General features: G+C 35.8%; 2 protein-coding genes across 5 annotated transcripts in view; one reads left to right on the forward strand and one right to left on the reverse strand.

Moving 5' to 3' along the window:
- The window catches only part of si:ch211-215c18.3, a 42374-nt gene that overhangs the window by 4531 nt on the left and 10152 nt on the right, over positions 1 to 27691 (forward strand). For both annotated transcript variants that reach the window (XM_087253559.1, XM_087253560.1), the window contains exons 2-3: positions 3199 to 3238; positions 21883 to 22012. The gene's annotated coding sequence lies outside the window, so the exon portion shown is untranslated. The remainder of the gene's footprint in view (positions 1 to 3198; positions 3239 to 21882; positions 22013 to 27691) is intronic.
- On the reverse strand, positions 792 to 27068 carry cfap77 (cilia and flagella associated protein 77). 3 transcript variants are annotated; one of them, NM_001441971.1, is given in 7 exon segments: positions 792 to 1749; positions 6097 to 6198; positions 6299 to 6404; positions 10965 to 11193; positions 12514 to 12613; positions 26480 to 26559; positions 26998 to 27068. In NM_001441971.1, coding segments are annotated over 7 exon segments (786 nt in total). In that variant the 5' UTR covers positions 27044 to 27068; the 3' UTR covers positions 792 to 1626.

A 27691-nucleotide genomic window follows, 5' to 3' on the forward strand; every position in this document is an offset into this window, starting at 1 on the left:
AGTCTACAGAACAAACCATTGTTATACAATAACGTGCCCAATTACCCTAACCTGCCTATTAACCTAATTAACCTAGTTAAGCCTTTAAATGTCACTTTAAGCTGTATAGAAGTGTCTTGAAAAATATCTAGTCAAATATTATTTGATGTCATCATATCAAAGATAAAATAAATCAGTTATTAGAAATGAGTTATTAAAACTTTTATGTTTAGAAATGTGTTGAAAAAAAATCTGCTCTCCGTTAAACAGAAATTGGAGAAAAAAAATAAATGGGGGGCTAATAATTCTGACTTCAACTGTATATATATTTATCTGGAAGGGCATCTGCGTAAAACATGCTGGATAGGTTGGCAGTTCATTCCACTGTGGCGACCCCTGATTAATAAAAGGAACTAAGCTGAAAATAAGTAAATGAATGAAAAAAATAATTGTAGGGCCCTATAATAACTTTAGTCCTAAAAACGAAATTAGATATGTGATTTGTCAATCTAAATGAATAAATAAAAAAAGATTAGAATAATGAATAATAATTAATATCACCTAATGCCTATGATGATTGAACTGCAAAAGACTATTGAAAGATTAAGTATGTTTTCTATGTGAATGAATGAAGATTTGTTGTTGGTGGTGGTGCTTTTTAATCTTACTGTATGAGAAGACAATAAATCTCATCTCCAGAGCTGTTCTGGGTCATGTCATGAACATGCTGATGCTTTACATAAAGAAAAAAAATGTATATGAAAGCAAAATCACAGAGTTTTATCAACCTGAAAAAATCTACAAGCCTGGTTGTAGTTGAAGAAATTGTGACAGAAATGTTTTAATGTACAGTAAAATGCATTTCACAAAGTTAATATTAAGACAGTGCTCAGGATAATAGAGTACACCCCGTTTTGAAAATGAATATTTTTCTGCATTTCTCAGTGAATATAGGTAATGTATTTTAGCGCATTTTAACAAAACAGATTTATTAAACGGATACATTTATTAAAATCATAGTTTAGTCACCAAACATATTTAGAAATTTAAAGATAATACAATTAAATTTGAGTTAAATATTGCAAAAAAAAATAACAACCTACAAAATTTTTTTTTTTTTGCTTCTCTTGATTTTTTCTCGTTTTCTATAACATATACATTTGAGTGTACTAGTTTTTGGACCATATTCATAAGTTATTTTGTTAGTAAAGCTCCAGATTTGGCTTCAGTACTGACTAATCTGATGTATATGCACAAATATAATATTGTATAGCCTCCTATTAAAAATATGAATGTAAAAGAGAGATTTGTGAGGGGTGTACTTATATATATGCTATAATCAATATAATCATGCAGTCACTTATCCCAGTTTTATTTTTAACATCAATAAAACTGAATAAAATAGAACAATAAATCTCAAAAGGAGATGATTCATATGATTGCTCAAATTAATAACAATTTATTAACTATATAATAAGCTGTTATTAAATTGATACCATTCATGCTTTCAATGATTGAATCATTTTTTCCGATTGGTTGTAAACTCTAAATCGGAACAAATTAAAAGCGGTTAACATCATTTATTGTGACATTAAAAGATGAACAGTCAGAAAGAGGCCTGATACACATGTAATAATTACAGCTCTGTTAATCCACCGTGTAAGTGCCTTGACCCAGAATCCCTCTCCTGCTAACAGACTCAGAGCAGTGGGCGTTCATGGCTTTTTTCCGGGCTTCAGGATCTCGAAAGGTGTCCAGAGCCGCTCCCACCTGCAGAATACGAAAACATAGAGTCCGATAAATCTTACTCTGATATCTAGGATGTAGAAAGATAGCATACAAAAGACCACAGTCTCATATGATCTGCTAAAACGCTGTATAAATGCAGACGAAGGCCAATTGTAACTCAACTCTGAACACTAAAAAAAGGTATGAATGACAGAGAAAAGTAACATGGATGGCACTGTTGGAAGACGGTAGACATTCTGTTTTGATACACGAAAGTGCAGTCAGAATAGCTGAACATTAAAAAAAAGGGAGCTTTGTAAATACGCAGCATGCTTTGCCCCTTTCTGTAGCATTTAAACTGGTAGTTTAAGATGTATACTGACAGCTATTAAATAATAGAGCTCGCACAGCACATTTAATTTAAACAATGGCTCAAAACAGCAGATTCGTCCCAAAATTCAGCGTTTTCTATCTTCCAAAGGTTAGTTTATAGCATGTTTCCCAACACTCGAAAACTTTAGTCGTGTCACATCATGTTTTAAATATATTTCCTTGTTTTTCCTTTTCCTCCTCTAAAAAAAAAACAATCTGTTGCCTCCCACAAACACTTTTGACACCTCCAAACCTTTTTGAATTAAATAGGAGGAACACACGTCCTCGGGAAGGGTGGAATGAAAGAGATGTAAGGGAAGGTGACAATACAAACAAACAAACAACAGGAATGAAGAAAATGAGTGTAGAATGAAGAAGAGAGTCAAGGATGCAAATGTCGAAGCTGGTGCTATCAGGACAGCTACTTGACAGGCTGTAATGAGCGGAGGTAAATCTTTTATAAGGTTAACGCTCCTCTCTCTCTCCATCAGCTGTCATACAAGAGAGAATTTAGCGCAGGCGTGCAACCAAAATAACACTCTCCCTCCCTCATTAGAGCCGACTGAGGGTGGACGACAGGACAGGCAGCCACAGGGTGCGTGTGTGTGTGTGTGCGAGGGTGGGGAGGGGGTTGTAATTTGCAGAGGAAATCCAGACAGGGAGGAAAAAGAGGATGGAGGGGGAGTGCGTGGAAAGAGTTAAAGGGAAAACATAGCATTGTGGGATATAAAAGAGTCCAACATAATGTGCATGTTTCGTGATTGAGCAGTGTAAATATATTTAAAAAAAGACCAATATAATGCTGTTCTGTGTGTGGGTGTGTGCTCGTTTTGCGTTACTGTATTTGTGTTAGAAGAAAAAAGTGAAAATAAATAGTCACTGCATCATAAAATGTACGTTTTTAAACTGTTGATTTACTTTATTATTTGTTTGTTAGAAGTGACTTCTTAAAGCTATTAAGTGTTAAAGGTTTTGTTCTAATTTGTTGCTTTACACTTTTTATTTAAAGAGATAGTTCATCCAAAACTGAAAATTCAGTTCAAAATTCAACACAAAATCTGTTGTTTTTCCTACTGTTTAGGTCAATGGTTAATTCAAAATATCTTCCTTTGTGTTCAGGAGAAAAGAGAAACTCGAACAGGATTGGATTCATTTAAGGGTGAGTAAATTACAATTTTTGAGTGAACTATCCCTTATAGTATTAAATAGTTTCCTGTTGTAGTTGTCCCACCAGTTATTAGTTTCCATTATGAAACTAACACACACCAGTTTCTGTTCTGTTCATTACCCCTTCAGTGCGTCCCTCATAGGCTGTATCAGAAATCACCCTCTTACTAAATAGTACACTGTTTGAGTAAGCAGCTCTTTGTAGTATTGTCTGAAACAATAGTGGACATTCTGAAAGTTATTAGAAATGAGTGATTAAAACTATTAGGTTTAGAAATGTGTTGAATAAATCTCTCCATTAAACAGAAATTGGAGTAAAAAGTGGCAGGGGGGCTATTAATTCTGACTTCAACTGTCGATGAACATTAAGTATTATTCATTCAGGTTGGTCAGATTTTTCTTTAGTATGCAGATTGACTTACATTTTATGTTTGTGACGCTGTATGTACTTTACATGTGTGTTGTATTATTTTTATTTGTTGATTTTTTTATTTATGTAAGCCTAAACAAGGACGAGGGATGCAAATTCGCTTCATGCTGTATGCCCTGTACTGTACGTAGCATCGGTCTTTGTATAATAATGTCAAGTGCATTGTCCCAGTTAAATAAACAAACATAAAAAAAACTATGTTAAACTATGCTGTACTACACTGTAGTAAGACACAAGAAAACAGGATTGCTGGAGATACGTAATTATCATGTTCTGTTTTTAGCTAGTTTAACTGTCTTTGGTCCATGTTGCATTCATATTTCATATTTTCATATTTTTCAACTTTCCAGTGATCTTGATCTACAGTTTAAGTCAGAATTATTAGCCCCCCTGTTTATTTTTTTTCCCCAATTTTTGTAACACGGAGAGCAGATTTTTCCAGCAAATTTCTATTCATAATAGTTAAATAACTCATCTCTAATAATAACGGATTTATTTTATCTTTGTCATGATGACTGTAAATAATATTTTGAGGAGATATTTTTCAAGACTTTTATACAGCTTAAAGTGACATTTAAAGGCTTAACTAGGTTAATTAGGTTAATTCGGCAGGTTAGGTCAGTTAGGCAAGTTATTGTATAACGATGGTTTTTTCTGTAGATTATCGAGAAAAATATATAGCTTACAGGGGCTAATAATATTGACCTTAAAATTATGTTTAAAAAATTAAAAACTGCTTTTAGTCTAGCCGAAATAAAACAATTAAAACTTTCTCCAGAAGAAAAAATATTATCAGACATACTGCGAAAATGATAATACTGCTCTGTTAAACATCATATGGGAAATATTTAAAGAAGAAAAACAATTCAAAGAGGGGCTAATAATTCTGACTTCAACTGTATACTTGATTCACACCATGATTTATTCATATTACACTAGAGTTTGCTTTAATCAACGTAAATCTTCCAACTGTGAACAGACACATTAAAAAGAACTAATTTATGGAAGATATTTTTAATGAGTCATACACTAATTATAATGGCTTCTTCCTATGACTGTTATTGTGTTTAACTAACACAAGCACACACTCAAGTGATGTGAAATCTAGGGCCAGACAGAATCAGCGGACGTTATTTGCTATTTCTGCTGAGAATTTTAGTAAAAATCTGCAGAATTATTTTGGGAGTTTCATAACTAAAACCTTAATATATGAAATAAAAAATAAAATCTTTTAAACTTTTATTTAACGTTTAAAATGCAAATCCCATTAGATTCACTTGATTTGGTAAATAAAGGAAGTTTGTCATATAATATATCTAGTAAAACTGCATTGTACATAAATCAGATGAACATTTTCACATTAGTCAATAATATGACTGAAATTAATTTTAAAAAATTGAATAAATATAGGTTTACACACATTTACTCAAGTAAATAAACAGAATTATTGATGGGCTAAAAATCTGCGCGCGCAGATTCCGGGTGGGCCTAATGATATCTAATGCAACCACATACTGTCAAAAACACAAATCTTTCATGACTGGTTTTAACTCCTAATGTGGCTAGTTAACACACTCAATGCGTTTTTTCAACACATCCCATAATTTCTAAAATATCAGCCTCTACCAAATGGTTGATATGTTGGTTTATGGTAAAAAAAAATACTGGACTTAATCCATATACTATGAACAATTGAAAATATGAAGTGAAAGACTTCATAAGACTTATTTTTTGCATTATGGTGATTTTTAGTAGTGGTCTACCCTGTGTAAATCAACACTGTGGCTAGTGCATTTGTTTTGGGGTGATCCGTCAGTGTTTGTGAAGGTGTGTTGGATGTGGAAGGGCCATCATTAGCTCAGCGAGAGTCTTGATTCCTTCATAATTGGAAGCATTGGGGATTGTCAATAGAGGATTTCCATGCTCCGCTGTCAGGTAGAGCTGTCAGGCTGCTAGTCTGCTTGTCAACGCAAAAGACCAATAAAAACAAAAGCACTTTTGATTTACCTGGTGCTTTGCGTTAAGGCTAGTAGAGGGACCAAAAACTAAAGGGGCTAGTGTGTGTGTGTGTGTGTGTGTGTGTGTGTGTGCGTGTGTGTGTGTGTGTGTGTGTATGTGTGTCTGTGAACAATCGTAAGAGCTTGAGGCAGATATTGTTGCTTTCAGCATGCATTTTTCACACTGTCACAACACACACACACTCTCTCTCTGTCTTTGTCACACTGATCTACTGTAAAGACTCAGTACTGTAGCCTTATTCTTCCAGTGTGATTATTCTAAACTACTAAATGAATATAAATCTTAACAAATAATGCATGAAATTATAATATATTGTTCTACATATGGCTGAATTGTGTACCGTGTAGTTTACTAATTAATTGAATGGAGAATACAGAAGTGAAAGTCTTGGTGGTTTTCACCTTCTGGAATCGAGGCAGTTTCCACGTGGACGGAGCCTCAGGCAAGGGCTGACTCTTTCGGAGCAGGGTTGTTCTTGTGTCCTGTATACGACCGAGCTGAGCCTGTGAAGGCGAGAGTCAGATGCAGTAGATGCTTATGGCTTTATTGCATTAGGCAGTAAAGGTTAATACAGGGAGTCGTACTGTGATCTTGTCTACAGACCTTCTTATGCTGATGGGCCTGGAGGACTCTGTCTCTGACCTGCTGCTCTTCCAGCCATCTCTGAGCATACTTGTACTCGATGAGCTCTGAGATTGGAGTGGATGGCCTGAAACGGAACAAAGCAGTTTCTGTTAGGCTCTGCACAACTTGGAGGAAGTGATTTTTACTCTGTTAATGTTAAAAAATCACCCTTACAGAAAAATTGGAACACATTTGAAACACGTGTAAAACTTTTTAAAGATTTTTTTACGGGATGCTCATGTGATCATGTTAACAAACATCCATGTGTTGAACCACATCTTTCGACAATTAACTTGCTTCTTATGCCTCATTAGCTATGCTTCCATCCAAAAATGCGCACTAACTTTATGCGCAAAACTGGATTTTTCTAAGATGATACTTTGGTTTTATTCTAATTGGGTTCCAATAAACCCAAATAGCAAAGAGAAATAAAAAAATGCATGTAAAAAACAGCTTGGGCCTTAAGAGGAAATGTAATAAATAATATAAATAATTATTGTGGTTAATCAGCTATACTAATAGAGAAGACTCTAGATCTGTTTTTACATTACTGTGGTGGTTGGGTTTAGGGTTGGGGTAGGCATTAATAAAATACAAATAATGAGTAATTTTGTAAATAATATAAGTAATTCTCATAAACTTCTGGCCGCAACATATCTGATCTAGCAACATCCAGTTTCAGCAGCAAGCAATCGGAATACATAAGTCCACGGCTTCAGAGGATTCCAGAGAACACAGTCCTGTAACTTTGGTTCTGCCTACAGCTATTCCCATGGGTTAGATTATTGCGATTGCCAGATTTCCAAATATATTTGATGTTTTCTTACATGGACAACATTTAAAACGTTACTCATGAGTTAATGATGTGCATTATATATATATATATATATATATATATATATATATATATATATATATATATATATATATATATATATATATATATATATATATATATATATATATATATATATATATATATATATTTTTTTTTTTTTTTTTTTTTTTTTTTTTTTTTTACACCATATTGGCCATTATAATTGCACACACTTGGAACAGAAAACTTTGGGAAACAAGGCCATTTTTGACAGTTCTTTTGCCACACTAAAATGTTCTTAGAGCTTCATATGATTGCAGCTGAACCACTGAAGCAAGATGGAATGTATTGACAATGATTTGTCTCTCAGTTGTAAGAGCAAATAACATGACTTGATCATTTAAAAAAGTGGAAGAAGGTAGATTTTTCTGATGAATCATCTGTTGAACTGCATACCAATCATCACAAATACAGCAGAAGACCAACTGGAACCTGCATGGACCTAAGATTTTCACGGAAATCAGTCAAGTTTGGTAAAGGAAAAATCATGGTTTGGGATAACATTCAGTTTGAGGGCATGCGAGAGATCTGCAGAGTGGATGGCAACATCAACAGCCTGAGGTATCAAGACATTTGTGCTGCCCATTACATTACAAACCACAGGAGAGGGCAAATTCTTCAGCAGGATAGCGCTCCTTCTCATACTTCAGCCTCCACATCAAAGTTCCTGAAAACAAAGAAGGTCAAGGTGCTCCAGGATTGGCCAGCCCAGTCACCAAACATGAACATTATTATGCTTTCTGAGGTCAGATGAAGGAGGAGGCATTGAAGATCATGGGAGTCAGACACGATATTAATTCTTTTTCCACTGCACCATGACTTTATATTCTAGACTGTACATTATTTCTGTCAAGTGACACGACTTTTGTCTAAGTAAAGTCAACCTTTCTGTCCTATTTAAATCATTGCAAATCAAGACATGATCATATTTTAGATTAGTAAAATAAGCATAATCTAGAGGCCTTTGCCTTTCATATTAGCCACTTCTGATACCAAATGATCAACTAGAAGTCAAGTTATTATTTGTTGTTCCTAAAACTTGGACAGGCGACAAGACTTTTGTCAGGTAGTGTAGACTTGTGAATGAAAGTCTTAGGAAATTGGAATAAAATGAGAATGAGTAAATTAATTACAGAAATATAAATTTTGGGTGAATTACTCCTTTAACTTTAGTTCATAATAAAACATAATAAACAGTCGGCACAAACAACCTTATTGGTTCTTTTCATTGAGGAGAAAACCCATGTTGTGACAAGCCACTTCACAACATGGGAGGAAAAAAAGACTATTGCAACATCCATTTCATGCTGACTTTAAATATATGCTGAAACGAGCCTTCCAAACCACAATTATCCCAACATAAGGTGTGGTTCTGGCACTTGCAGAGGAAAGCTGAGCATTTCCCTTTCACTGGCATTAGATGCTGGACTGCCAGGCGTGACGCTGTGAAAACAACATTCTTCTATCTCAAACAGACACCTCTAGATGTAACAGTCTTGCAGCGGTGTGTGCTGATTTTAATGTGTGCGTATGGGGATGGTGACATTTTGTGCAAGGATCCGAGCACACCCTCATTAGGGCTGACCATGGCATTGGCAAACAGCATTTGATGGATAGAGTGCAGGGCCAAACAAGTCCCTGTGGACCCCTGATCTTACCTCTCATTGCTCCAGACCTCCTTCCTCCTGACTGGCTCTTGAAACACACTCTCACCCAACACTTCTCACACTGGATGTATCAACATCAAGCGTATGTGTGTGTGAGAGTGAAAGTGTGGGCACAAAGCTGTGTTTTCGGTTAAATAATTCAGCTCCATTTCAACAGTATCAAGGCCCAGAAGGACCAGAACAAAAAAGCAAGCATGTGGAAGGCAGAAGGAAGGAGTGAAGGGAGCTTGTGGCGCTGCGGACGGCTGTAATAAACCTATGCCCGTGTCATTTCTCAGTGGACACACAGAGCCATAGATGAATGCTTCCCTCTTTCCTTCACTGTTTCTTACACATTCCTGCACCTCTCTCACTTTCCTTTTGCATCACCCAAATCACTTTTTTTAAACTGATCAAAACAGCCTGCCTCATATTCCCACTCAAAAATGTCCTGAGAGAGGGTCCTGCTCATAGACGTATTTATACATCTACGAGAGTGAGAATGATAGGAAAAGTGAAGAGGACACATTATAAATATGATGAAATATTCATTTGAGAGATATAATACTTACCCTAGAGTCCTATATGACTTGCTGAAAGGTTGACAAGTGAGTTATTGCCGTATTAGGGTTTATTTAGCCTAACATCAATACACTGAAAGTTGAATGTTACATTTTAAAAGTAAATTTAGCCATGGATAAATTGTAGACAATATGTGTCTTGTCTGCTAGGTCATGTATTGCAGAGGGAATATTATTATTCTTTTCCCCAAAATAATTTCAAAAGACCCCAAATAATAAATAGGAAGAATTATATAAAAAAAATTATTATATTATTTATATTATATTTTATTTTATATTATATTTTTTTCTTCTTCCTATTATTATTATTATTAATATTAATATTAATATTATTAACAATTACAAAAATATTTATATTTTATTATTATATATTTTATATAAAAATTATTAGTATATTTTTATTTTATAATATTTATAAGTATTACTATTATTTTTATATAATTCTTTTTTCAATTATTATTATTATTATTATTATTAATAACAATTATAACAATATTTTTTATTATATTATTATATATTTTATAGTCAATTTTTTAATATTATTACATTTTAATTTCATATTATTTATAATTATAACTATTATGTTATTTTTATTATAATTAATAATAATAATAATACCACTAATAATAATAATAATATTTATCATTATTGCTTTTATTATTATTATTCAAAAACTATAAGATTATTACTATTATTGGTATTATTATTGTTATTATTATTTTAAAAAATAGTAGATTATTACATATTGTATATTCTAATTTTTTGTTTTGTTTATTTTTGTTATTTATAATGATAACTATTATATTATGATGATGATGATTATTATTATTATTAATAATAATAATAATGATTATTATTATTGTTGTTTATTTTATTAATATTTTATTAAAACAACTATAAGATTATTACTGTTGTTATTATTATTAATAAAAATTATTTTTAAAAAATATTATATTGTTATATATTTTATATAAAAAATTTATATTATTGTTATAGTTTATATTATTTATGATTATAACAATAATGTTATTATTATACCTCTCATGATTGTTTTATTATTAATATTGTTGTTATTATTATTATTAACAAAAAGTAAGATTAATTATTACATAAATACAATTCTTTATATATATATAATGAATTGTCATTTTTCCTATGCTCTTGAATATGAACAAACTATTTTGGTTTTAAAAGATAACACTTTTTGGCTGACAAATATGTATTTTTCTGCAGTATCAAGTGTTGAACGTTCAGCTGTGTTTGGGAGTGTATATAAGGGTGGAAGACGTAAACAGAGAAAGAGACCAAGACTGGGGCTTGAGAAAGTAAGTTTCATTAAAGTAACAGATGTCTAAACAGATGACTATTTTTTCTAATTATGCTTTTAAATAACGTCGTAATAAAGTCAAAAAAGTCTGGTAATAGTTTCACTTGAAAACCATGTACATCATTGCATTTACTAAAAATTATTGTTTGCATCTGATTACTATCAGCAAAAGCAAACACACTGAACACACAGCTCAGAGCAAGCCCAAACTCACCTGTTAGAGACGAAGAATGAATCGTCAGGTGATAAGCGTGGTGGTGCAGACCTGCGAAAGCCCTCTCTGGTCAGCGGTTTGCGGCGTATGTCATGAGTAGCGCGGTACTGGTGAAGCTCTTTAGCAGTAACCAAGCCTGACTTTACCCCTTCTCTGTTGAGGGCAATAAAATCCCTCTCAGCTGCTCGGTGTGTGGTAGACATAGTGTGAGTGTGCCAGTTGGAGATGGCTGAAAAAGACACATCAAGAGATATAATAAAATACTATTAATACACAGAATTCCGTTGATGAGAAGGTTGATGATGTCTTTTATTAGTAGTGTTTTGGTTTTGTTTAATAAATAATATTTATTTTAGATAGATTTTATGAGTCTAACAAAAAAAAAATTAGATCACAGTCCAAAAATTTGTACACCTAAATTAATATGTTGGTGGAAAATATTAAATAACATTTTAATAAACAGGGTGGATCAAGGGATGCATACAAATATAAAATTTGGTTTAAATTTTGTAGTTTGTAATTTTTTTGTTTCAATACCTCATTTGAGCATACTACGTCCATAACTTTTACAGTCAATGGTTTTGCTTTAACACCCCTCTGCCAGTGAGAGTGGATGAGCTCAAGCGTATCAAATGAGAAGCATCTTGAAGGGGGCGGGGCATGCCAGATACTAGAGAGCATTTCATTGGTCATGATTTGATGAGAAAATGAAGTATGAGATGATGTGAAAAAAATTGTTGCTCCATTTAGGCGGAAGTGTCAAACTACAAGCTTTACATGTTCTTATATTTTCTAAATGCAAATTTTGTCACTGTTTTGAAGCATGTGTGCTAATAGATAACTCAACGTCCATCTAAAATACTTTATTTTTATTTCATTGATATTGACATTTTAAATAAATGACTTCCTCTTCTTCTGAACACTTAATGTTAGCAGTATTCCAACTTTCCGATACAGCCATAGACGGATCAGCAAGCCATTCAAGGCAGAGGCAACAGCTTTTAATGGCTTTGTTGACTGGCAGCGCTAAATAGCAGTAGGCACAGGCTTTCGGCGGGGTTCTTGTTGACATGTTCAAAAACTGAGCAGAGATCAGTTTCCTGCAATAATACTTCCATTAGGATTTGTGATGACTAAGCTTAGATAAGCATGACAGGGTAAACTCGGCCTACAACTGCATCCAGAGTTCATGGGACTGCATAAGGGCTTGACACTTGCAGTCACAGCCTGTCGTCCGTTTTGGAAAAGCATAATTAAAGAGTGAGACAGGAGCCGGTGCCGAAGCCAGGCGCAGTTTAGCATGCTAACAGGAGCGCACTGACAGAGCGCCTGAGGGGACACTTACTGAAGAAAACACACTGTGACATCATCTTGTGACAGGGCTTGATGGGGAGTGGGTGTGGTGTCTCATAAACAAAAGGCTTTGAGTTTGAGTGGAGACTGAGATTTATAATGATCTGGTAATGATGCTTTCGATGTATAACCCAGTTTTTAAGGCAAATCTAGTACTGCTCTTGTGTCACTTTTACATACTTGTTTTGACACTTACCTTCTTGTACTCCTCCATCCTGTACTGTGGTCGCTGTCCCGAAAACAAACTCAGGTCCTGGATAGGACAATCCTCTCGACTTTGACTTTCCAAGAGTTGGCTGTATATAAAACACATAGTGCTGAGATGAAGCACTCTTTACTTATGATATGATCAATAGTCATGATAACATATGTTTATAGCCCATACCGGTCAACATTGGGATGTGAAAATTAGAGATGAATATTCGATTACTTTCCTAACTGTTTATGCTCATTTAAGACAAAATTAGTAGTGTTCAAAAGAAAACCCACCAAGATTGACGTTTAGATGTTATTATTGTTATTAATATGATTATTATGTCTGTTCGAACACGCACATAAAACCCAGAGTGTCCACTTTTGCTCCTCTTCAAATCGCATGTTCAAAGTCTGTTTGGGCATCTATTTATCACTATGGAGCGCATCTGACAGTCACGTACATATTCGTGAACTGGCTGTTTTGAGAGTTGCATAAAAGGGGCGACGGCGCCTGAAATGAAAAGGAAGGGAATCCCGCTGGTTTTATATTTATTTCAAAATGTTTTATGCCTAAATAAAATGAAAGCACAGAACAGAATAACACTTAAGAGCAAGGGGTGTCCCCTGGTGGCTCGGCGGTATGGTTGTGTAGGATCGGCTCTTAAATGTTTATTGCCACCCTTCATAGAAAGATTTAAAATATGGAAGAAATAGGGGAAAATACCTTCACTGGGATTATAGGGAGATAGAATTGTAAAATACATGAGAATCCCAGGAAAAACGGGAGGGTTGACAGGTATGTTGTAATCTGTGTGAACTGCAAGTTGCAGAGACACCAATTTCAGTATGTTGATGTACTTCCAACTGAAACGGAATATTGGCTAGGGGGCGTGGTTTTCTTTTTACACATCATTCCTTCATAGCAAACTAACGGTAAAGGGGGGCGGGGTTAAGAATATTTTGGCTGAAGCTGTCAAATTGATGTCAACTTAGAAACGCAGAAGCAAATAGTTTCCAAAAAAGTACAATTATTACCAAAACAAACAGTTTTCTCAGTGGAAATTCTTGCACAGATTAATTGAACATTAAACAATGTGCACTAGCAAAATAAACATTGTAAATTCTGATTCCACACAGACCTTAGTGCTTTTACTTACTGATGTAACATTTTTTTTTAAATTGATTTGTTGTGTATATAAGTCAGGTTAATGTAATGGAGGTGTAAATGGCTTGTAAAGTTGAATTGATTTAACTTGATTCAGCTACTCATTTTCAGTTTACAGCTATGAAGTCACTTTTTCAGCAGAATTTGGTTCTGGAAGTGTTTTCCCATTCAGTCTTTCCACGGTGATTTAAAAGTAAAGTCTTTGTTAAAGCATTATAAACCATGAACCGAACCAATCAATTCACCAAGGAGAATTGAAGCCTAAGGAGAATATGGAGAATAGCCTAAGCCTATTTTTTAAATCACAAAAATTTATGAAAATCGGACAAAAAGACACAAAACTGTATACTTTAATGACTAGAATTAATAATCTAATGAAAGTATTTAAAAGTATAACAATTCCAGAAAGGAAATTAAAATGAAATAATAAAAAATTAATCAATGTTCAATATAATATTAAAACTGTTAGTTTAAAGGTGTTAGTTCTTTTTGTAGAAACATTTCCAGAATCTGCACGTATACACATATTTAAGTATTTTAAGAGGCTGATTTCATTGTGAGCTCTTTGCTGATGGAAGTTTGTGGAAATTATGTACAGCAATATGTGAATGTATTTTCCTGCAGAAATTCTGGTATTAAACACAAAAGTAGAATTAATGTGAACAGATGAGTTCCACAAATAATTTACAATCAATTTACTACCTCAGAATTCATAGTTTGTCTTTAAAGGATGAACAGTTATTGTTAAAAACGAATTTCCCTATGGAGAAAATTAGTTGACTTTTTGAACCTGTTGCAGTTGATCACAAAAATATAAACCTCATTTAATTTATAATAATAAATTAATTAATAATTAAAAAAGCTTTTCCTTGAGGCCATCTATGAACAGTTAAAATTTCCACATCTATCCTATCTCAATATATGAACATTTGCTTTTCATGAGAATGATGTACATACATTTTGTTTAACTTTTGTGGTCCAGTTGTATGTTGTTTAACTGTATTATCTTTTATTTATTTATTTGTCCATGTACTGGAGATTTTATCAAGAGCATAAATAAATATGTCATAAATATCACCCATAAACTAATACTTACTTCCAGAACTGTTTATCGAAGTTGATATTTAGTCGTTGGTTTTTCATAGCATCTAATTTTAACAAGGTGTGTCATTAGCCCAACGCTTCACCCCCAACCTGGAGAACCAGGACATACACATACATACTCTAGACAGTTTAGCTTACCCAATTCACCTATAGCGCATGACTTGTGGGAGAACCGGAGGAAACCCACACAAACATAGATAAAACATGTAAACTTGACACAGAAATGCCAACTGACCCAGCCAGGACTCGAACTAGCGATCTTCTTCCTGTGTGGCGACAGCACTACCCACTGCGCCACCCCACTCAAACTCATACTAAATGTAAATTAATTAGTTAATTTTTAAATACATTTTAACAATTCCATTTTCTATGGAATCTATGCCAGGGGCAGCTTTTGTGTAGATTTTCTGACAGCCAACAGTCGATCTGTTTTTTTTTTTCTGTGAACCTCTAAACTGTCAATCAAACTGTCAATCAGTCTCAATTACATCACCACAATAAAGGCGCTGTTAAACCGAAGCATTTAACGCAGCGAGACAAAGCGCCCATCACAAAGTCAAAGTTTTATGAACCTCTCGAGTGGCAGCTGATTTCTTGATTGACAGGCAGTTTTCGACCCACACCTTCAAATTGGAACACACCAAAGCATCTGATTGTGTCTAATAATAAAATCACAATTATGCACAAGCTTATTAGCATAAAACATGCCACAAAAGACATCCAAATGACTGCAGTATCTGGCAGCTCAATAAGAATCGAATTCCCATTGAACGTTGATGCGAGTGATCTTGTAGGCTGATTTCTTCAGTCAGGACTCGCTAGCACTATGTAGTCCAGTTAGTTCACGCAGAGTATGATATACGTCTCCAGAGTCATAACTGTAAGATGATTGACAGCTGAAGAGTTGAAAAAGGCAACACTTATCCTATCCTTGTATGAATGTGTGTGTGTGTATTTACCCCCATCATCATCAACTCAGAGACGATCTCTCATGGGGGCAAAAGAAAAGCCCACTATTTTTCTGTGCTAAACAGCTCAAAGCCTTGTTTTAAGAGCAGCTTAGCTTGGAAAATGGCGTAAAATTGAGAATCAAACCACGGCAAAGGTGACAACCGGATGTATCAAAAGTGATCTGTGGAATATGGTGCCTGAGCGCTCCACAAGCACGTATCTTTGATCTGTGATGGAACATGAGGGAGGTGTGCTCATGTGTCACTCACAGAGTTACATTCATGTCGGCGCTTCCCCTCACGCTGCCGTATGTGATTTTTTTGGAAGGAGAAAAGACTCGGCGTGGTGAGTCTGTCATCATCTCTGGAGATCGCTGTTGTGTTTGCCGTGATCTAAAGACTTAATTCTTGGTTAAAAACCCTCAATCCTTCATTATTCGGGGCTTTGAATAGTCTACATTGAAAAATGGATTTGAAAGATATTTGTCACTGGACCCCCACCAATCACGCCGGGCAAGTAAAGCTCTCAGAAATGCGAATGGCACTGCCAAACGCTGCTGTTTTTCAAGGCGAATGCCTAAGTACGGCCAAATTGAGATAACCTAAATCTTCCTTGGCCTTTCTAACTCGCAGACACCCAACCTCTAGTTAACATATCTGCTGAAACATATCAAAGCGCCAAGCTTTTGAGTAAGTGCCACCAGGCTTCTCGGCCAGCCCTTTAATCCCCTTCGCAATTTTAATCTGCAGATTGTTTTGAGGAGATCACTTAGAGACGCCTGAAGGAACGTGTTAACCGCTGGCGTAAAACGGCTAATCAGACCCCTCAAAACATTATTGGGCCTTTCATTCGCAATGAAAGAGCTGAAAGAGAAGGGGACAACAGAAAAGGCAAGTCGGGCGAAGGATTATGTTAAGCAAAAGCTCCTTTTAAATTGTCATTTACTGGTGATCTGTCTCTATATTGTGTTTTCATTAACCAGGCACGGACCCGCTGAATGAAGCAGAGGCCAGCATGAGAATAGTGCTGCTTCAGGAGAGGCTAGAACAGGGTCAGCAGGAGCAGATTATTCGCACAGGCTAAAAGAGCACATAATCATCTCTCGCTAAGGAGAGCCATTCAGACCCCCGTGCTTTAATTTTCACCGTCCTTTTGTGCCTCTCTTGCTCGTGTGTGCTTTTAGGATTTGCCCTGAGCTGCCGAGATTAGCTTCTAGCGCTGACCCTGAGAGTCTATCGCCGCACTGTTCAGTCCTGTCACTGCTTCTGTTTGAACACTTGCACAAGTTTCTCTTTCTCAGATGTTGTCTCTCTAAGCGAACACCATGTGGTATTTGTCTTATTTTTTCTGCCCAAATCTCACCCAGACATCATTCCCGACAGATAGATTTGCACACATTTCAGAGAAGAAGCTTCTGGATGAAACTGCTCCGCACCTCCTGTCCAAGACCTACTAGGTTTCCCTGCGGAACTGGTTTAATCTTGTCAGGCAGCGGCATGAAGAGTTATGAGCCAGGCATGATCAACTCATCTTTTCGGCGCTGACAGACAGCTTCGCCACGAGTTCCTCCGTCAGACTTACAAATAAAAGTGGCCATGATGATGATTAGAGGATAACGGCGGTAATGCGTGCCGAACTGTCTCCACTAATTATTATCGAACTCCTCCAGCTCGGTTCAGCGCCATCTGGTGCCTGATTACAGGACAGCAGGCACACTGGCTTACGATTAATCTCTTCATCTCAACTAAGCTAAATAGAGGGAACGAATGGCGGAGAGAACGTGAAAGTTGGAGGAAAGAATCTGTATCTTTGTCGCAGCGTGATCCGTTACAATTCACAAAAAGAGAATTCATATTCTGTTCTAAAGACACCGAGAAGGTCTATAATCTAATAATTTTCCGCCTTGAGAATTTGTTGACAATTTGGCAAATATCTAAGCCAGCTCCAAAAAAAACAAATATTTATTAGTAAGAACTGGGTCAAAAATGCCAAACTAGAGAAAGAGGAATCATAAGCCTAACTTTCACATCAGATCACAGCTTTTCTCTTCTCTAGCTAAATCCGTCAACTCCGAATTAATATCAGGCCCAGAATGTCAATGCGCGCATATGTGCAACGCAAACATCCACGCACATTCATCTCATCTCCTCTATAGTCTGGCTGGTTATTAAGATGCTAACTCTCTTTATGTGTGGCAAATCCTGAAGCTTTGGGTATAATTGATGAGGCATTTCCATAAAGAGGGCCAGCTAATTGGGAGCATGTGTCTGGGCAAGCTTCTGCTACCCTTCTTCAATACAGATGAGTGTTATCCTGCCGTTTTAGATGTATGTATGCTGAAGTATGTGTGTGTGGGTGTGTGTTTAATAAAAATAGTCCGCAGCTTGGATCACAAACTGCATTTAAACCAAGCACGTGAATGGGAAGGACAGTAATTGGACTTGCGCACGAGTTCAAGCTGCCTTTAACCTGGGCTAAATTTGTGCATGGACATGAAATGAAAATGAGCTTGTTTCTGGGTTTATAACAATAGTTTTTTGTTCTTATTTATTCATTTACTAACAAAAAAAATTGTAACTGATTCAGAGTTTTCAACAATTTTCTATTACATCTCTTATTAAATAATCCTACTTTTAGCTTTTAAAGATTTACCATTTATTTCATGTGAATAAACTACATTTTAAAAATATATGATAGAAAGTTCCCTATAAAATGAATGATTAATCATGTTTTTTTTATTTCTAGATTATTTTTAAAACTGGATAAAGAATCAAAGCAGCTATTGATAAAGCTTAATAAGTTAAAACAATTTTAACCAGGCTAAGAAGGACAAAGGCTTGCACATAATGTAAGAGAAACATATTTTAAAGTCAAATGGTAGTAGAAAAAGTCAAAGCTCTTAGTAAAAAGATTCAATTATTTCAATCATAGCAAACAGGAGCACACCTGATTCAATTTATAGAAAAGATTGTACTGTATTAGATCGAATAAAGAAAACCCATTGAGTGACCTAAAATATGCACTCACCATTTACTTTATTGAGACACTGCTCGCTGCAGAGCCACTTGAGCTCCAGCGAGGGGGAGCTTGAGCTCTCGCTCTGCCCAAGTGGCTCTGCAGTGAGCACTACTTGACTTTATTAGGTACACCTGTCCAACTGCTCGTTAACGCAAATTTCTAAGCCAATCACATGGTAGCAAATCAAAGCCTTTGCATGTAGACATGCACTGCGTCCGAAATCGCATACTAATCAGTATGCGAGAACTACCCGGATGACCTACTACTTCCGGCGAGATTCTGGAGTGCGCATCCCATGCACACTGCGCTATCCCATGATGCCCTGCGAGAGAATTTATAAATCGGAGTTAAGCAACGCAACTGACACAGATAGGTCACGTGACCATGACAAAATGGCGGATGTAGTACGTCCGAATTCCATTCATACTTCTCACATTCATACTGTATAGAACATACTTTTCTAACGCCCGAGCAGTGGTTTTAAATTCAATTGCAGTGCCTACTAAGTAGTAGGTGGTTTTGGATGCAGCCATGGTCAAGATGATCTGCTGCAGTTCAAACCGAACATCAGAATTTGGGAAGAAAGGTGATTTAAGTGACTTTGAATGTGGTATGGTTGTTGTGTCAGACAGGCTGGTCTGAGTATTTCAGAAACTGCTGATCTACTGGGATTTTAACATAAAACCATCTCTAGGGTTTACAGATAATGGTCAGAAAAAAAGAAAATATCCAGTGAGCGGCAGTTCTGTAGACGCAAATGTCTTGTTGATGCCAGATGTCAGAGGAGAATGGCCAGACTGGTTTAAGCTGATAGAAAGGCAACAGTAACAGTAACTCAAATAACTACTCGTTACAACCGAGGTATGCAGAAGAGCATCTCTGAATGCACAACATGTCAAACCTTGAGGCAGATGGGCTATAGCAGCCAAAGACCACACCGGGTGCCATTCTTGTCAAGACAATAGAAGATTGAAAAAACGTTGCCTGGTCTTATGAGTCTCGATTTCTGAGCGACATTTGGATAGTAGGGTCAGAATTTGGCGTCAACAACATGAAAGCATAGATCCATACCGCTTACCTGAGTATTGTTGCTGTCCATCTCTTTATGACCACAGTGTACCCATCTTCTGATAGCTACTTCCAGCAGGATAACGCGCCATGTCATAAAGCGCGAATCATCTCAGACTGGTTTCTTGAACATGACAATGAGTTTACTACTCAAATGGCCTCCACAGTCACCAGACACAATCCAGTAGAGCACTTTTGGGGTTTGGTGGAAAAAAGGAGATTTGCATCATGGATGTGCAGCCAACAAATCTGCTGCAACTGCGTGATGCTATCATGTCAATATGGAATAAATTTCTGAGGAATATTTCCAGTAGCTTGTTGAATCTATACCACGAAGGTTTAAGGCAGTTCTGAAGGCAAAAGGGGGTGCAACTCGGTACTAGTAAGGTGTACATAATAAAGTGGCCAGTGAGTATATCAAAACAAAAATTGTAAAAGTGTATACACTAAATTTATATGCATAAATTGTGTATTTTCTTTTATCATTATATGTATGATCCCTTCCTTGTGGACCTTTAATGTTCTGAATTACAATTTTATTTTTATTTTATTTAGATTTTTATTGGCTGAGAGGGATTGAAGTAACAAAAATTAGGGTGGTAAAACTGTCTTTTATAATAATAATAAAAGAAAAAATATTTAAAATGAAATAAGACAGCCTTTGTATAACTCAGTGTTGTTGTTGTTGTTGTTGTTGTTGTTGTTCTTATTGTTGTTGTTGTTGTTATTATTATTGTGAGACCAGAGATGAGGTTCTCAAGGTAAATGCGTGCCTTGACTCTAGGGGTCAAACAACACAAAATAAGGTCAAGAATCTTGATGTGACTCTGGAGTCAGATATGAGTTTCAGTAGTCATGTCAAAGCAGTAACTAAATCAGCATGCTATCATCTCAAAAACATTGCAAGAATTAGATGCTTTGTTTCCAGTGAAGACTTAGGGAAACTTGATCATGCTTTTATCAGCAGCAGGGTGGATTACTGTAACAGCCTTCCCAAAAAGACAGTCAGACAGTTGCAACTCATCCAGAATGCTGCGGCCAGGATTCTGACCAAAACCAGAAAATCAGAGCGCATCACACCAATCCTCAGGTCTCTACTCTGGCTCCCAGTTACATTCAGAATAGATTTTAAAGTATTACTACTTGTCTATAAATCACTAAATAGCCTAGGACCTCAATACATCACAGATATGCTCACTGAATACAAAACCAAAAGATCACTCAGATCTTTAGGATCAAATAAACTAAAAGTTCCAGAAGTTCAGTCGAAGCAGGGTTAATCGGCCTTGAGCTATTACGCCCCCTGCTGCAGGAATCAGCTTCCAGAAATGATCAGATGTGCTCCAACATTAGGCTCATTCAAATCAAGACTGAAAACACATCTGTTTAGCTGTGCCTTTAGTGAATGAGCACTGTGTTACGTCCGACAGATCGCACCATTGTGTCTTTCTTTACTTTTTCATGCTTTTAAAACCTTTTTAACACATTTTAATCTGTTTTTATAAATTTTTATTCTTTGTTGTTTTATTTTGCTTTACTTGTTTCTTTTATTCTTGTTCATGTAAAGCACTTTCAACTACCCATGTGTATTAAATGTGCCTTATTATTATTATTATTAATTTATTAATTTTATTTTTAAATCAGTTTAGCAGTTTTACAACAACATTATAAATGATTTTTCAATTTCTTGTAGCATTCTTATGATTCAAATAAATTATAACAGAATCAAATGAATTGTTTTGTGAAAATATTTCAACAATCATTTTTGAAAACATACTGAAAACATATAAACTAGCTTATATTATTCCTTGTTCTCATTCGTCCCCGCTGACAGTGGCCTCAGAGACTCCACCAGTAGTTAGCACTACAACTGCGGGCAAGAATGATATATGCTTTCCACTCTCTTAATCCATAAATGAATGCATGCGGCCCCTGTTATGACAGACTACGTATGCCAAAGGTCTCTTTACATATCTCATTTACATTTGTCTATTATGCAAGCAGTTTACAGTTATGTATTAGGTTCATGGTTATGTATCTGTTTCTCTGTGCATGTGTCTACAGCGGTCCCAGCTGGATCCCATTAATAATAAGGCCCGGTGTTGCAACAGTGACCGTGTGGAAGCTAAAGCACCTTTGCAGGGATGTTACTGAGGGCTGTAAATATGGGCCAAACTGAAGATGCCTGTGAAAGGTGGGTGAAGGTCAAAGTCTGGGCCAGTTCTTTTGCAATTCAAATACATTCCAGGGGCCAATTAAAGTCAGTAGGCAACTGATTTTTTTATCGAATCCCACACTCTAGCATTGCATTTTAAAGCGCCCTGAGCTTTCATACTGCATTTATTTTATTTTTATATACTGAAGTTTAATTCGGGCAAAAAACTGCTTTAGGCCAGACCACATATGCATAATAAATTTGCGCTGCAGGCGAATATCGGCTACAGTACAGATTTGCTTAAGAATGAAGTGCAGATTGCCGTGTGTCTAACATTAGCTACATAGGCTGAATGAAGTGAATGGTAATGAGTGGGAAGAGGGGACTGTGAATGGGGCCCAACCAGCCTGCTGCACAGCAGGGCTCTCTCAGACACCAGAGAACAACAAAAGCCCCAAATCTGCTCCCCTGATCTCTAATTTACTGGTCATCAGGGAATACAGGCATGAAAACAGGATTTATTGGCCATGCCTCATCAAAAAGGAATTAACAAGAGGAGAGGAAAAAAGAGGAGAAGCCTTTCCTCACTATCAACTTTCTGGTCACAAACACAGAAAATGTTCTAATTCAGAAATTTTGTCAGTTTACCCATTCACAAGTTATTACAGACCTATTAGAAATTTGCTCTTCTTCAGTAGGTAAATGAAGATATTTTTAATCTGAGACTTCCTCCTTAATTGAAAGTTCATTCCCTCAAAACTCTGACATAGAGATAAAAAAATCAAAAAGGACTTAGGAGTTTGCTTTATGTAATAAGCAAATTTATGATTAGATTTATGAAGATTTTGAAGCTCAAACTTGCTTCCTTGATGTGCAAAAACCCGTGTGGTTGTTTTCATATCACACCAGAGCTTCAGCAAGAGCCAATGAGGTTTGTTCTCATTTGACTGAGCTTCTGCTTGTGTCCACTGATTAGTGTTTATTTAAAAATTATTTTTGTCCACGCAGTAAAGTGATTATGTCTTTTCAGGGGACCTGAATTAAAGGGATAGTTCACCCAAAAATAAAAACTATCATTATTTACTCACCCTCCACTTTTTTAAAAAGTCCCTTTATTCATCAGGGGTCACCACGGCGGAATGAACCACCAATTTATCCAGCATATATTTTACACAGCGGATACCCTTCCATTGGCAACTTAGTACTAGGAAACACCCATACACTCTCATGTGCTAACACACATAAACTACGATCAATTTAGCTTACCCAATTCACCTATGGCGCATGTCTTTGGACTGTAGGGAAAAGCGGAGCACCAAGGAAACCCACATGAACACGGGGAGAACATGCAAACTCCACACAGAAAAGCCAATGGACCCAGCCAATAGCCATTGACTTCAATAGTATTTTTTTCTATCGATCAGTATTAAACATTTTTTCTAAATATCGTCTTTCGTGTTCAGTGGGGGGAAAAACTCGGTGAAAATAATTGCTTGGAACTACACAAGGGAGAGTAAATGGTGATTACATTTTGGTGAACTATCCCTTTAATTCACACAGATTTATTTTTAATCTTTTATAAACAGTTTCAAGCATCAGAGTTTTGGGTGAACAGACTTTCAATGAAGGGAAGAAATCTCTCAGATTTGATTAAAAATATCTTCATTTGTGTTTAGAAGATGAACAAACATCAAATGGAGATGAGACGACATGAGGATCAGTAAATGATGACAATATTTTCATTTTGAAGTGATTAAAACCTTTCATAATAAATGCTCCCATACATGAGAATAAACATTCAGGTTTCTCATCAGTATTTTTCCGTAAACCGTTCAATTTTCTTCAATTTTTTTTTCTTCGATCAATGAAAAATATTCCATGAACATTAAAGATAATTTAGTGAAACATAGATGCCAATTATGAACTTTGATTTAAGAAAATAGATGCAGCCTAATTCATCTCCTATTCACTTTGAGGCCCATTAGCACATTACTAAGATATATGTCCCTTTTCCCCACGGGACAGCCATACATCAGGCCTGCATAAGCAGAGAAAACTCCTGCGATGATGAACTACTGTGCAGGCCGACGAGAGATCCTCTCAGCACATGGGACTTGCTGCAGTTGGCCTATTTCTTAATGAACGAGCCTTTCGTGGCTCTTCCTTTACACAGCATGCAAGCAAAAGAGAGCCTCTGCTGATTGAGGGTGAACGCTCAAACCTACAGCTCTCACAACTATAGACGCACGAGAGGGAAGAAATAGAGCAACATCAGGCAACGCCACAAGAACAAAAGCTTAAATCCTCACAGATGACTCTGTCATTGTTCCAGCGCATTGCCAAAACCTGTAGCTATGACTGCTCACAATGAAAAAGAATGAGAAATCCTTGATCTCGTGGGACTATGGGAACATGCACGCAGTTCATTATCATAGTCATTTAAATACAGTAATCCTATTTTCTGCATCAGTCAAAAGGGGCATATCAAATAACCCTAGAGAACATTAGAAAGAAAGGAGGGGCGAGAGCAAGCAAAGGTCTGACGAAGGCGTCTTATCCCACCAGGGATGGACAGGATGATTGGATGAGTGTGAAAAGAGAGAAAGGCCATGGGAGCAGAGGAAAAGGAGAAACATTGAGGATTGTGCGGGTTCATTTCATTCTCCTTCTGCTCCACTGGAAGAGTTGATGAAGTTTAAATGAAGCAGAATTAGATGAAAGATACGCTGGATGTACTTAGTTAGAGATTCAAGACTTGTGCTTGGTCTCACAAAGAGGGTTAACTAGGAGAAGGCTTGGGGGGGGGGGGGGGGTACATCTTATAAACACTATTCATCAAATGTCAGTACAGTAACAGTAAGGTTCTGTAAAAACTTTAATATCAAAGAAAGCTTTCAATTATGTCTTTTAGATTACTAAATTGCCCTTGACAAAATAAACTTTTTAAACTCTTTAATTGCATCTTAATTTTACATTTTGCACTAAATTCCTTCTTAAAGCTGATTCCTTATTTTATTAACTGGACAGGATTTGTTAAATATGTACTGAATAACTCACTTTCAACATTAAAAAATACTAAGTCGTATTTTTGGGAACACTTGAGGGTGAGTAAAAATGGAGTCAGTTTTCTCTTCTCTTTAAGCATCAAACTGTGAATATACTAATTGTCTGTGAATCGCACATTCTGGATGAGTATCCTTTTTCACTTAGTTTACTTATTATTGTATTAGCAGTCAGTGTTGAGGAAGACCACACAAGCATGACTGTCGTGGTGAGATTTATTTAGAGACTAACTCTGCCATCTAGTGATCATTCTAGTTTTGGTGCTGTTTTTGTTTGTGTATGTTTCCAAGCAATAAGGTAAATGTTAAAATTCCACTATAGAACATCAGTAATGTTTAAATTAAGGCAAGACAATAATTAAACTGGCAAAAAACAAAAAACAAAAAAAAACAGTTTTTATGCACCTGTCAATTTTGGCTTTTAATTTCTGTCTATTTGCTCTATTTGCTCACTGATGTCTCTGCATTGTGCTCTATCCATCGGGTGACAGTATGTGCATTAAAAAAAAATAATTTAAATAAAACATTCAATTTCCATAAATTTTTTGTATCTTGGCAATAAAACAAACAAACAAAAGGTTACATTTAATTAGAAATTACAGTCTCTAAACCATCCAAATTTATCTTTTTAGATGGGATGGCGAGTTAACGTTAAATCAAAGGTTACCATGGGCCAGTTTTGGTTTGCGGGCCCTAGTTTGGGTTTATTGTCTAATGTAAGGAAAATATTTAGTACAGTGTTTTGCATTTTATCAGGTTGTATCTGTGTTTTGCATATTATCAGCTTTTCATTTCTGTCTATTTGCTCACTGATGTCTCTGCATTGTGTTCTATCCATTGGGTGACAGTATGTGCATTAAAAAATTCATTTAAATGAAACATCCAATTTCCATTACCTTTTGGATCTTGGCAATAAAAAACAAACAAACAAAAGGTTTCATTTAATTAGAAATTACAGTCTCTAAACCGTCCCCATTATTCTTCCTCTCTTTTAAGATGGGATGACGGCGTAAATCAAAGGTTACCATGGGCCAGTTTTGATTCGCAGGCTCTAGTTTGGACATGTCGTCTAATGTGAGGAAAATATTCAGCACAGTGTTTTGCATTTTATCAGGTTGAATCTGTAGATTTCACTCACAATGTTAATAAAGGCTGTTTTCTCATTTACTGAGCCAGAAAGTATCTAAGCAAATAGTGTGCAATTAACGTCTCGTTTTCAAAATTAAACAGCAATTTAGATAAGTTGCAATACAGAAATCTATAAATACAAACAGTCAACTGCTGGGAAAGTATGATTATAACTATTAGCATTTTTTGTTGTTGCCCTATTTACATACACTGTCTTGCCTTAAAAGTAATTATGAGTGTGTTTATATAATTTATAATTAAGTATAAACAACGTTAACATAACAAGTCAAATCCATAAATAAATATCAGTCCTGACCTTAATCAATAGAGGACGATGAAGCATCGAGTCTCTCACCACACCAATACGAGGACTTTCCATCTCTGATTCCTTGACTCCTATAATAAAACAACATTATAGTTTAAAAACGACTTTATGATTTTTTTAAAATAAAAAAACATGAAATATATGTTCTATAACATTTTTCATGTTCATTGTTTTTTTAAAGAATCTCTTCAACCTGTAACGTAGACGACACCTTGAAAAACTCGGTTCACCGACGCTTTCGTGATTAAACAAATCTTGCTGTTTTAAGTTCAAAAGCACTAAAACACGATTTATTAAGAGCAGTTTCGACGATTTACAGGCCGCGAGACGACACGTTCTTTTGCTTGCCTGGCGTTGCCATGGAGATGGGACGCTTCTGCAACAAGTACGGGGATCGATGCAGGAATGTTCATTTGAAATGTATTTGTCAAATATTGGTAGTTGTAGTCGTGAATATACTTAATTTGGGAAATTAAAAACGATTTATGCATAAAACTACAAGCTCTTACGTGTTAATTGGTCGTGGTCGCCTTCCACTACGACAGAGGGCAGCATCGATGCAGAGACTCGTTCCAAAGGCGAGAGAACACAAGAGAATAACCTGAGTTTTTTATTTTTTTAAGTTCCCAGGTTCTGTTGGCTGCAATCTCCGAATTTTCCTTGCCAATCTTAAACCAACTGACATATGTTGTTTTGGTTCCAATTTCCCCAGCCGTGCAGAGAGAATAACCTGAGGTGTTTTCATTCTGTAGTAGATATACAGATGAAGTCAGAATTATTAGCCCTCCTGAATTATTAGCCCCTCTGTTTATTTTTCCCCCAATTTCTGTTTTAGGCAGAGAAGATTTTTTCAACACATTTCTAAACATAATAGTTTTAATAACTCATCTCTAATAACTGATTTATCTATGCTATGATGACAGTAAATAATATTTGACTAGATATTTTTCAAGACACCTACACAGCTTAAAGTGACATTTAAAGGCTTAACTAGGTTAATTAGGTTAACTTGGCAGGTTAGGGTAAGTAGGCAAGTTATTGTATAATGATGGTTTGTTCTATAGACTATTAAAAAAAATTGCCTAAAGGGGCTAATAATTTCAACCTTAAAATGGGTTTTAAAAAATTAAAACCGGTTTTATTCGTTTTTTTAAATATTGCATACAAAATATCGGGTTAACTCATTTATTTTTAAATATGTTG

The sequence above is a fragment of the Danio rerio genome, chromosome 5 (genome assembly GCF_052040795.2).
Source record: "Danio rerio strain M-AB ecotype USA chromosome 5, GRCz13ab, whole genome shotgun sequence".
Lineage (NCBI taxonomy): Eukaryota > Metazoa > Chordata > Actinopteri > Cypriniformes > Danionidae > Danio > Danio rerio.